The sequence below is a fragment of the Ursus maritimus genome, assembly GCF_017311325.1.
Source record: "Ursus maritimus isolate PB19 chromosome X unlocalized genomic scaffold, ASM1731132v1 scaffold_X1, whole genome shotgun sequence".
Lineage (NCBI taxonomy): Eukaryota > Metazoa > Chordata > Mammalia > Carnivora > Ursidae > Ursus > Ursus maritimus.
In genome coordinates this window covers 50,113,049-50,125,397 of record NW_024423319.1, presented here as the reverse complement: position 1 = coordinate 50,125,397, position 12,349 = coordinate 50,113,049, and the positions used below count along the sequence as shown (strand labels likewise).

At 36.9% G+C, this 12,349-nt stretch overlaps 1 protein-coding gene across 2 annotated transcripts in view; it reads left to right on the top strand.

Annotated features, from left to right (window-relative positions):
* Nucleotides 1-11,898, top strand: part of DIAPH2 (diaphanous related formin 2) — a 1,070,037-nt gene extending 1,058,139 nt beyond the window's left edge. For both annotated transcript variants that reach the window (XM_040630182.1, XM_040630183.1), the window contains one exon: nt 6,742-11,898. In XM_040630182.1, the coding sequence (XP_040486116.1) occupies nt 6,742-6,806 (65 nt within the window). In that variant the 3' untranslated portion in view covers nt 6,807-11,898. The remainder of the gene's footprint in view (nt 1-6,741) is intronic.
* Nucleotides 11,899-12,349: the final 451 nt, after the last annotated feature.

The following is a 12,349-nucleotide window of genomic DNA, read 5'->3' as shown; positions in this document are numbered from 1 at the left end:
TTTTTTTTTTTTTTTCATTTTTAAAGGAACCTCCATACTGTCTTCCATAATGGCTATACCAACTTACATTTCCACCAACAGTGCGTAAGGGTTCCCTTTTCTCACATCCTCACGAACACTTGTTATTCCTCGTCTTTTTTTATACTAGCCATTGTGACTGGTGTTAGGTCATATCACACTGTGGTCCTGATTTGCATGTACCATACAGTTCAATAATTTCACTACTGAGTATTTACACGAAGAAAGAGAAAACACTAATTTGAAAAAATATAAGCCCCTATGTTTATTGCAGCATTATTTACAACAGCAAGATACGGAAGCAACCTAAGTATGCATCAACTGATGAATGGAGAAAGAAGATACACACACACACACACACACACACAATGGAATATTAGCCATAAAAGAATGAAAACCCACCATTTGTGACAACATAGGTGGACCTAGAGGGTATTACACTAAGTGAAATAAGTCAGACAAAGACGAATACCATGTGATTTCGCTTATATGTGGAATCTAAAAACAAAATAAATGAACAACAAAAAGCAGAATGAAACAAACTCATAAATACAGAGGACAAACTGGTGTTTCCAGAGCAGAGGGCAGTAGGGAGATGGGCAGAAAAGGGGAAGAGTATTAAGAGGTACAAACTTCCAGTTATAAAATAAGTCAGGGGGGTGAAAAATACAGCATAGGAAATATAGTCAATAATATTGCAGTAACATTGTATGGTGATAGATGGTAACTACACTTATCATGGTTGGCACTGCATAGTGTATAGAATTGTCTAGTCACTGTGTTGTACACCTCAGACATTTAACATCGTGTGTCAACTATAATTCAATAATAAAAATTAAAAAATCAAGTATAATGGGGAAAAAAAACCATATTTCTAAAAACCCACAACACAAACTAGGTAATCAACAAACTAAGAAAAATTTCTAACAAATATTTAAATTGGTTACTATCTTTAATATGTAGATTCCGGAATAAAACCAAAACCAAAACCTAAGACCCCAGGAGATTAATGGCCAAGGGACCTGGCCAGCATTTAAAGGAAGATATATAGATAATAACATATGGAAAATTCCACTTTACAAGGATTTGAAGAAATGCAAAAAGAACAAATCAGATACCATTAATCACTTTTCATATTAGCACATTTTAAAAAGATTAATACTCAACAATGTGATAGCACAAATTAATGTACTTACTGCCAATTGGATTTAAATTAATACAATCACTTGAATTCAATTTGGACTTAATTTTTGCATACTTAACAAAGCCACTTCCATACATGGTATATATAAAGATATAAGGATGTTCATGGTGAGGCTTTTATAATAGAAAAAAAATGGGAACAACTTAAACATCCAGCAGTAGAGAAATGGTTAACCAAATTGCGGTGTATTTATATAAAATAAAAAGAAGATTATATGGCCATTAAAAATCAGGTTTTCAATATCATGTTTCAGGAGTTTAATGGCATGGAAAATTTCTACAATAAAATGTTAAGTGAAAATATAGAATACCAAATTGCACATATGGTTTAAGTTCAAAATATATACATATCTTGGGGTGCCTGGGTGGCTCAGTTGGTTAAGCATCTGACTCTTGGTTTCTGCTCAGGTCATGATCTCAGGGTCATGAAATCAAGCTCAGGGTCATGAGATCAAGCCCCTCGTTGGGCTCCCCATTGGACATGGAGCCTGCTTAAAATTCTCTCTCTCCCTCTGCCCCTCCCTCCCACTCGTGTATGTGTGTGTGTGTGCACACGCGTGCGTGCACGTGCTCACTCTCTGTCTCTCAGAAAAGTATGTATTTTAAAGACACTATCACTGTTCTGGTAAGAGTGAAGAGAACAAATCTGGTCAACTAATGGGTCAGTTGGCTGTCCTCCACCAAGAGATTAGGCCCAAGCCTAATTCAGCTGTTACCTTCCAGTCAATTCTAGCAAGTGAGAAATTTTATCAATTTAGGATCCCAAACATCACGGAGAAAAACAAACCAAACAGCTTTAGAATCATGGGACATAAGAGGAAAAATGTACGTTTATATGAGACAATTTTAGTATTACGGTCTAAGATGAATTATCTTTCTTTCATCAGTGTTTGGAAAGCAAACATCTACCCAATAGACATTTCCTGAAGCACCTTTAGTTTTCTTGGTTTTCTTAGCCTAAGCTGCATAAACCCAGTCCTCTGCTCTATGTGTTGGAAATAATGCCTACCCATTGATAGTCAATCTACCACACCATTACTTTTTAAGAGCTTTGGGGAAAACAAAGTGCATAGTAAATCACAGAGGTTTTCTTTTACTTTGTTTTCTCGCATTAAAATTGGATATTTTGTAATACAATATACAGTATATACCAAACACATTTATTTTATGTTACTCTGCTGGGAGGATAAAGTGCATTATGTTAGCTTACCATTGATACATCTACATGCCTATGAGTACCAGGAAGGAAAGTGTTGTTCCATAGACAACAGATAGATTCCTAATCTGAAGCAAAGTAAATAATGAATGTGGCCTTCCTATCACAGTTTTTCAATCTCAACTTGTCCTACTTTTGATGTATACAAGATATTTCCTTGTACCTTTGGCATACACTGACTTTGTGAAGGATTAATTGTACATTTTCAGGTTACATACCATAGGCTTGAGTACTTTGGTCTGTCTCACATAGTGTTTGGCTAAGCTTTATCTATAATATGTTTATTCCTCAGTTATTTCACTTGACAAAGTTTTCAGTAAGAAGGAAATTAGTGATGTAAATTTAGCTATTGGTCTGAAACTTTGGAACGTTCAGGTATTTCTTGGATGATGTGCTTTGTACATAGTTGCTGAATAAATGATTGCATGAATGAATTTTAGATCAATACAGTAATGGGTTTAATCCATTTACTAATGTAGAACTCAGTAGGGAAGGTTTTGAGATGAATGTCAAATCAGTTTATATTCAGAAAAAGCATAAAGATTATTGCTGTTAGGACAGTGGAGAAACCTTGACATTGGTTTGAACTGGTTAACCTGATACTCAGAATGTGTGGAAGCATGTTAAAGCTGGGCCATGTATTCATATTCTCTTTTTGTGACAGATTGGAATAGTGTTTTATTTTTGACCACCCGTCCTCCATAGAATGCACATTTTTATATAACTATGGCCCTCTCCAACTTCCATTATGACCAGACACTCTCTGTAATATCAGAATCTTCACCTTCATATGGGGCATATTTCAAAGACAAGCCTTTGATGATCAAAGAGAATACCCAACTCTGGTGGATTTGGAAGGTACATCTTGGGACTGACATCTCAGGCTTTACTGCTTTGTTAGTTGTTGTTTTTTACAAACAATAGAATTTCTTAATTAATTCTTAGATCATGAGGATATATTAGACACTGTAGGCTTTCTTATTTCCTATCATACATTACCTCATACATTAAGAAAATGAAAGCAGAGAAAGAGTATGACAAATCATATTCCCCCATCCTCTAACAAAATGTGTTTTCCTGTATCTCATTGCACAATATCCCCAACAAGTATACAAACATAGACAGATGCCTCCTACTTTTTCCTTTCTTTGGTTTCTAAAAAGACAACAGGCAAATCGGAAAGGGAAGGCACTGTTTGTTAACAAAGCCCTCCACGTCATCTCAGGTGAGTACATATGTTTTAAACTATTGACTTTTCAGAGGAGAGGCCCTTATTTTTGCCATCCAAACTATTCTAGTATCAGTAGTGTTGGGAGAATAAGACTAGTTATAAAAGTGAATTTGGGGGCGCCTGGGTGGCTCAGTCGCTTAAGCATCTGCCTTTGGCTCAGGTCATGATCCCAGGGTCCTGGGATGGAGCCCCACACAGGGCTCCCTGCTCAGCGGGGAGCCTGCCTCTCAACCTCTCCCTCCTCTACCCAGCGCCCCCCACCCCACCGCCCATGCTCTCTCTTGTGCACTGTCTCTCACATGTGCTCTCTCTCTCTCAAATAAATAAAACCTTTTAAAAAAGTGAATTTTGTTCAGTCTGGGTCTTCTACAACTCTCAAATCATCACATGAGCATCCACTTCCTCCATCTACATCTCCAAATAGGAAATACAGTCACTCTCAAATCACCCAAATTACTTTATCACCTCTGGCAGCAATAATATGTAACATTTGCTTTCTCATAAATTTGATATCAACTTTGTGCCCTTACCTTATCAGGGTCACACCAGATTTTTACCCCTTTAGTATCTAATACTATAATTATAGGACTTTTATTTCAACCAATTCACTGATTTTCAATCTTTGCCTCAAAGAAGACATGAATTTGAGCATGAGAAGTTTCCATCATTAGATTGCAAGCTATTAAGAGTGTGAAAAAAGATGAATATATATATTCATATCGTATATATTTATAAACATGTTATCTTCTGAAGTGCACTTTTCTGCCTGATCCATACAAATCTAGAGTACATTCTGCACCTAAACTATAGTTTTAATATAAATGCAGAAAATTGTAATTTGATTACAAAATCCAGGTTAGTCGTTGTAGCCATTGTTCCTAATGGCATTTTTTTTCCATAAATAAGTTTGTACATTGACATTTCAAAAATACGTGGTAACCTTTCCAGAATTGCTTCCTCTTATAATTATCTCATTAACATAGGGATCAGTTCTTTACCAAAAATAGAGAGAGAGAGAGAGAAGGAAGAGAGGGAGGAAATGTAGAATAATTCTCTCTTGTGTGTGCCAAGAGCTAGATTTGGGCCCTGAACCAGTTTTTATCCTGTCTTCCACTATCCTTGCCTCAGTGTCCTTTACTCAGTTCATTTTCACCTGAAATTGTATTTTCTCATACCAAATGCTACCAATAAGTGAATCCTGACACCACATCATTTAATGCTGTAAGTCTGGGTTTTTTAATGTGGTACTTGTCTTAAATCTAGTGGGCTGTGAGTGATGGTATGGGAAGCCAGTGGCATTCCTGAGTGCAATGCCAATTGACTTTAGTGTGTAGGACCACCAAGGCACAAGCCCTTTTTTGAGCTGGGACAATCCTCTGAGAATGGTACCATCATTCTTGTATCTGATGGCTTTTAACACTGAATGTTTAAATACTAGCAAAGCATGGGTAACCATTATATTATAATCTCATTTTCAATGTTTTCTAAGAAGTCCCAAACCAATCTGTATGCAAACTAGTGACATCTAAGTAATAAGCCCTTTATCTAGGAATGTTATCTTCACATTTTTTGCTGAAATTGTGACCTATATCACAAACTAAATAATGAGTTTTTTTAATGGTATCTTTAAAAGAATACCCAAATAATCCTTCACTCAGATATATCTCTGAACAGAGAAAATGCCTTTCTTTCTCACCTCTCAGTGATACTATTACATTTATAATGCACTTCAAGCTTATGGCTGGTTGGCTCAGTGCAGTCATATGTGGTATTAACAAGGCCAAGGTCATAGAAGCCAGTTAGCTTTGTTCTGTGTACTAACTACAGACTACCAGGAATCAGTCCATAGACACTAGCACAGAGCAGAAAGGTACCACAGCAAACCTCAGCACTTCTCATAGTCCATCCTTCTCATGAGACAGGCAAGATGTGTTCTTTGGGCATCAGCATTTCAGGGAGGATGTGGTCAGGAGCAACATCTATCTCTGAACAAAGGAGTCCTGATATTTAGGCATTAACTTTGCATTATAATCCCCCATCATACTACTGGTTTGCTGTGTAACCTTCATCACTAAAGCAGAAATAATAGGGTAGAATGAAATAGACTTATCTCCCAGGGATGTTGAGTGAATTAGCAAATTAACAAGTGTGAAGTGTTAGCATTATGTAAGTGCTGTAAGTGCTGATGGTTGTCATTATTTCGAGGGACCTAGTCTCATTTTAAATAGAGAATCTAAGTATATTATGCTTTTGTCAGAAAGGGATTTTCACCCACATCAATTGCATTTAAGTTGAGCATAAAACAGAGGTGATAATAACATAGTAGTGATCATCACAATGCAGAGCCGTAAACCTTTTTTCTATTAAAGCTAAAAGTATTTTGAGCAACTATCAGTGCTTTTAAACTTTGCTTTCCAGGCTTTGTGCCAACAATTATCTCTACAGCGATTATTCTTCCTGTGATGGGTGAGGGGAATAGGACCTATTCATTATTCATGCCCATAACGACTTATATAATATATTGAATATGTTTACATCATACAGTCAGGCAAAGATTCAGTAGCTCGTTGGATTGGCACGTATTGCCATCATGGTTAAAAAAATAAAAATTCTTTTCTGCTCTGCCTACCCTGGTGTCCTCTAGAGGTAGCCCATATACAGATTGAAAACTCATGGGGGAAAAAAAGAAAACTCGTGGGGAATTGAAAATAGAAGTGCTTTCCGACAAAAGGTACTGTACATACATAGATCCTTTCAATTTGACATCTTTACCAAGGAATTTTGTTGTCACCTGCAATTTCCAAGGGGACTGTGCTTGAGAGAATTCTTCCATTTCTTTCATCACTCTGATTTCACTTACCAAGAAAAGTTATTTATTGCTGATTGCAGGACTCTTGAACTCAGCCTGGGAGCTGCAGCATGAACTCCTCAGATCTGGGCTCTTTGTTACTTATTTACATATTCATTTGAAGTGATTTTCAGGACAATTTGAAAACCTCTCTTGACCCGACATTGTATAATAGCCAAGATCTAAAGCTCATGTGTTTTAGTTCTTTTTCTCTTTGTCTTACAGATAACAGACGAGTACCTTTGGAAAGGTCCCGCTCTCGCCACAATGGAGCTATCTCATCTAAGTGAATCCTGATGCCAAAGAATATGACAGTATTTAAGTAAACAAAATCATAACATTTTGAGAAGAACAAAATATCCCCTCAAGGGATAGAGAAGAAATTAGTGCATTTCTGCAAGGATCAAGCTAAGCTGGGTGAAATAGCATGTATTTGTATTTGTAAAGCTATTGCAAGATGCCTCTCACAATTATACTAATACAAACACAATTACAAGGATTATAAAACATGTGTTCCATTTTAGTGTAAAGATGTGTATTATTTGTTATTGTGTGTGACCTGATGGTAATGATGAAATGTATAAGAAATTCAAAAACATTCATTTTGTCAAAAAATTACAATGTTAATCAAATTTGCAGGTCACCCCCCCCCAAAAAAAAAGGAAAAGAAAGGGATAGAAAGAAAGAATTATTCAATGTCTGCTTCTGATTCCTGTTACATAGAAAAAGAAAAGGCCAATGAAAATGTGTGTATTAATTATTTGGAGAGGTACTCTGTAAGAGAAGCCATTTTGGAAGCTAAAAAAAAGTACTGCTTCAACCCCATGAATTTATTTAGAATCTTATCTCAAGTGAAAGCTGATGGATTCATCTGCTTTGGCTGAAATTAAACTTATCATTAATCTAGAGTTTCAGCATGATGTTGCAGGCACTTATCATTGCTAAAAATAAACCAGAGTTTAACAGAAGCAGTTAGAGAAAGTGATTTAAACTTCATTTTAAGAGGTATTTTCTAATTATGCACATATATCTACTTTATACAAATACTTCATATGACTATTTTTTGAGAAAAACCTCACATTTAATGTTTATTCTGGGATGAACCTGAAAATTCTGTTACCTTTATTAAGATTTTTAAAACGTAAATATTGATTCCTGTTCTCTGTGGTTTATTTCTTCTATTGCTTCTTTCTCCCATGACCCCCATGAAAGCAGGGAATAGAGTTTCTAAAAGACCTGAGAGGAAAAGATTTCTCTCTGCAGGCAGCAGAAAACTGTCTGAAAGGTCAACTGTTTTATCTGCCTTTCTACTCCCCTTTCCTATTCTTCCTTGGTGGTCTGAAGAAGAAAAAAAATTATATGTATGTATGTGTATATATGTGTATATGTTTATATCTCTTGCTACAGTAATTCCACATCCCAGTGACTAAGTGAACTTCTCAATCATCATCATACTTACTTACCTTATATTAACAAATTAAAATGATGCTGCCAAAACAACCCTAGGAGAAAAAACATGCTTTACATTTTTCTGAAATAGATGAAGGCATAGAAGTTATACTTAACTTACTTGTCTATTACTTTAAAATATGCATTGAAATAATGTAGTATAACTGCTCTGGAGTATAATTTTAAAACTAATCCATGCAGATGATTGTCATTACTGTAAAAAAAATTCTTATATGTATATTTCTTATATAGAAGATCCTATTTCTACTTCTCCAAAGCACATTACAGATATTCAGAAAGAACAAACGACTGGTTTGGCAAGTCACCAATTGAAATAATGTAAACAAGTGACCAATAATTCAGTCTCCTTTATATAGATGTATAATGATTCAAATTGCTACCTTTTCCTCCAGTGCATTCTTACTTGGGTATGATATTTTAAAAATCTCTGAAGCTGCTACAATAGAGAAATCAAAAAGAATAACAGTATCTGAGATTTTGCAGTTTTATCCTATCTTGACACGCACACATATGCATACATAAACAAGTTTGAGGGACATATCAATTTCATACACTTTTTCTTAACAGCAAAGATACTCAAATTTATGTAAATAATTAATGTGTGTATTTTTGACTTCACAAAATCTTTTCTGAAATCTTCATGGTATGGCCTGAGTCCTTTGGTAGCCTTTCAGGCTGTAGGAAAATGGTATATTGAAATAGTAACCCTGACTAAAATTTAGGGGCATTTGCCATGCCATATTATCAGGATGGTCAGGAGAAAAAAAAGATGGTCAGGATAAAAATACTGATGCGTATCACCTCTTCGAGATGTGAACTTGCCTTATTTTTTAGTTTGTGAAAAAAATGAATGAAATACTATTATTCATAAATTATATATTTGTATTTAGAGAAATTCCACATGGTTTTCACAAACAGTATGGAACCTTTCAGGGTCTTTCGTGAAGTTCCAATAATTGAGTTAAAGGATTTACTTCCCAGATTTATAATGGTCCTGCTTTAGCCATTTGCAGTTTTGTTTGAGATTGAAAATTATCACCAGAAAAAGCACATAGTAACATTTTTAGTATAGAACCAAATTACACTAAAGTCTTTTGTTGGGTTTATTACTGCCACAGTGAGAAGCACCAGTTTATGCAGATTTTCTTCAGAATGATTTTTTAAAATACAAAATCCTTAAAATGTTTACTAGTTGCATTAGTTTCCTTTGGCTGCTGTAACAAAGTACCACAAACTTGGCAGCTTAACACATGAGAAATGTATTCCCTCATGGTCCCTGTGGCAAAATGTCCAAAATGAAGGGCTGTGCTCCCTCCAAAGTCTCTAGAGGAAAATCTTCCCTTGCCTCTTCCAGCATGTAGTGGCTATTGGCTTTCCTTGGGCTATGGCTACATCCGTCTCTGCTCCATCTTCAAATCACTCTCTCCTCTGTGTAGCTAATCTTCCTGTGCCTCTCTTATAAGATCCTTTTTCCTAATAAGGTAACATTCACAGGTTCTGGGAGTTAGGATGTGGACATACCTTTTTGGAGGCACCCCAGCCCAATACAGTCTGCCCTCTGGCCCCCCAAATTTGTATCTGTCCCATGTGCAAAATATATTCACCCCATCTCAACGTTCCCAAAAGTCTCAACCCATTACAGCATCAACTCAAAATCTAAACGCTCATCCAAACATCATCAGTTCGATAGTCCCAAATCTCATCGTCTAGATCATCTAAATCAGGTATAGATGAAAATCCTGGGGCAAAATTCCTCTCCAAATGTGAGTCAATGAAGCAGAACACGTTATCTTCTTCCAAAATACAATGGTGGAACAGACATAGGGCAATAGTTATAGACAGTCCTATTTTGAAACAGGGCAAATGGAAGTAGAAAGAAGTCACATGGCCTGATGACCTTCAAAATTCAACCAGGCAAAATCCCCTTAGGTTTCTTGGCCTGACAATCCTACTTGTTTCAGGACTCCATCCTTTAAGCCTGCAGTTCTGGCCTCTTGGCCCATGGATCAAGTCTCCATCTCTGTGCCCATGGTTTGCATTTATGCCTCTGCTCCCCTGCCTCTGTACCTGCGGTTCCACTCGGAGAATGACCCTTTATATTGAAGGGTAGCACATGTTTGCAGCTTTATCATCCTCTTTCTTGCCTGTAAAACTTCGGCAGTCTGACAACCTTCTCTCATTTTGTCCTATCTCAGTCCTTTTCAGGCCAAGCCAGAACTGTTTCTCAAAAACTTTGTGGACCTCCGTGTATGTCAAATTGATTCAACATTTAGTCCTCACAGATCTTCGCTGCATAATGCCATCTCTATTCTTGGCTTCTGTTGAGATGGTTGAGCGGATCCATGAGTCAATGACTAATCTCTTCAACACTAGCCAGAGGTTGGTTTTATCTCCAGAGCACACTATCCTAATAGTGCATCAGCTAATTTTAGCATCTTTTGCAATCTGAATAGGCTCAGAATTTCCTGAATTATCAAGTGCTAGTTCCTTTCTGCTAACAATTACTTCCTCAATTTACCTCTTTCCTCTTGTATTTTACTATAAGCTCAAAAAGAAAATAGGCCCTACCTCCAACACTTCGCTTGGAAATCTCAGCTTATCCAAGTTCATCACTTACAAATCTACTTTCCACACAACTGTTGGAAACAATTCAGATAAGCTCTTTGCCACTATATAACAAGAATCACCTTCCCCCTAGGTTCCAGTAAAATGTTCCTCAGTTCCTTCTGAGCTCACCAGAAGCACCTTTAACATTCATATTTCCAACAGCAGTGTATGTTTTTTTCTATCAAATGCATCACAATTCTTCCAGCCTCTACCCGTTATTTACTCCAAAGGCACTTCCACATTTTTAGTTATTCATTATAGGAGTACCTTAATTCTTGTTACCAAATTCTGTGTTAGGTTCCTGTGGCTGCTGTAACAATATACAAAACATGGTAGCTTAACACAACAGAAATTTATTCCTTTATTTTGGGGGGGGCCTAAAGTCCTAAATTGGGGTCTTGTCAGGTCTGTACTCCCTCTGGAAACTCCAGAAGAAAATCTGGTCCTAGTCTCTTCCAGTTTCTTGTGACTGTCATTCTTTCCTTGGCTTGTGGCCAAATCTCTCTCTGCTCTGTTTTCACATTTCTTTTCCTTCTGTATATCGAATCTACCTCTGCCTCTCTCTTATAAGAACATTTGTTGTGGCATTTAGGACCCAGCTGGTTAATCCATAAAAATCTCCTCATCTCAATATTCTTAACTGAATTGGATCTGTAAAGACCCTTTTTCCAAATAACGTAACATCACAGGTTCCAGGAATTAGAACATGGTCATATCTGGGGGAAGCCATCATTTAGCTCACTACACTAGTCACTGCACATAAATGTACTTTTCACTTTTTAAAATGTGTTCTTGGTGCTTAAACCAAACTCAAGGTTTCCTCTAAAAGCTATTGTTTGTACAGGCTACTGCATGTTTTGATGTTAAATAGCTGAACAGGCTATTCCAAAATTTGGTTGTACTTTTGCTACTATGGCCAATGCTTAGCTTGAAAAAAATAATTGGTTCCAACTCTGAGCTCTGGTGTTTCCCTTCTGCTCCTTTTGTGGAATCTTTGACGAGATGTCTTCATAATGCAGGCATAAAACTACCTCTGATACAGAAAGGTTCTTTACAAGCTGACTTTAGATATTGTGAATCCCTCAGCTGAAGGGAGAGGTGACAGCAAAGCCTGCTTTGAATGGGTATTGAGGGAGACTGTACCCATACAAGACACCCAGAAGAAGTATTTCAGTAGCAATAGAACTGTGGATTCATGCTCTCATTTTGCTTCAGATTAACCACCTGCCTCTTCACAGGACCAAGAATGATTTGCAACCTATATGTAATGCATACTTACTTATTAAATAAAGTTAAGATAATACATTCAATGTTGTCTGCCTATGATAATATTAAGGATGAGTGAAAAGGCATAAACTGAAGTATAAAGACAGGATGTAAGAACATTTTAGAAGGAGAAGCTTCAACTGAACAGAAGTACAAGAGTGTTCCTGGTTTTTTTTTTTTAAGATTTTTTGAGAGAGAGAGAGCACAAGCAAGGGTTAGGGGCAGAGGGAAAGGGAGCAGCAGACTCCCCGCTCAGCAGGGAGCCCGGACAGGACCCCATCTCAGGACCCCAGGACCATGACCCGAGCTGCAGGCAGATGGCTCAACTGACTGAGCCACCCAGGTGCCCCTACAGGACCGTTTCTTTAAGGACCTGGTCAGGAGGAAATCATGGAATATATTCAGACACACATACCTGTGGGAATCATAAGATTTTCTTAAAGTATTCTTTAGCCCTTCTTGCCAGTGTAGTATAGAAATGTTTGCACAA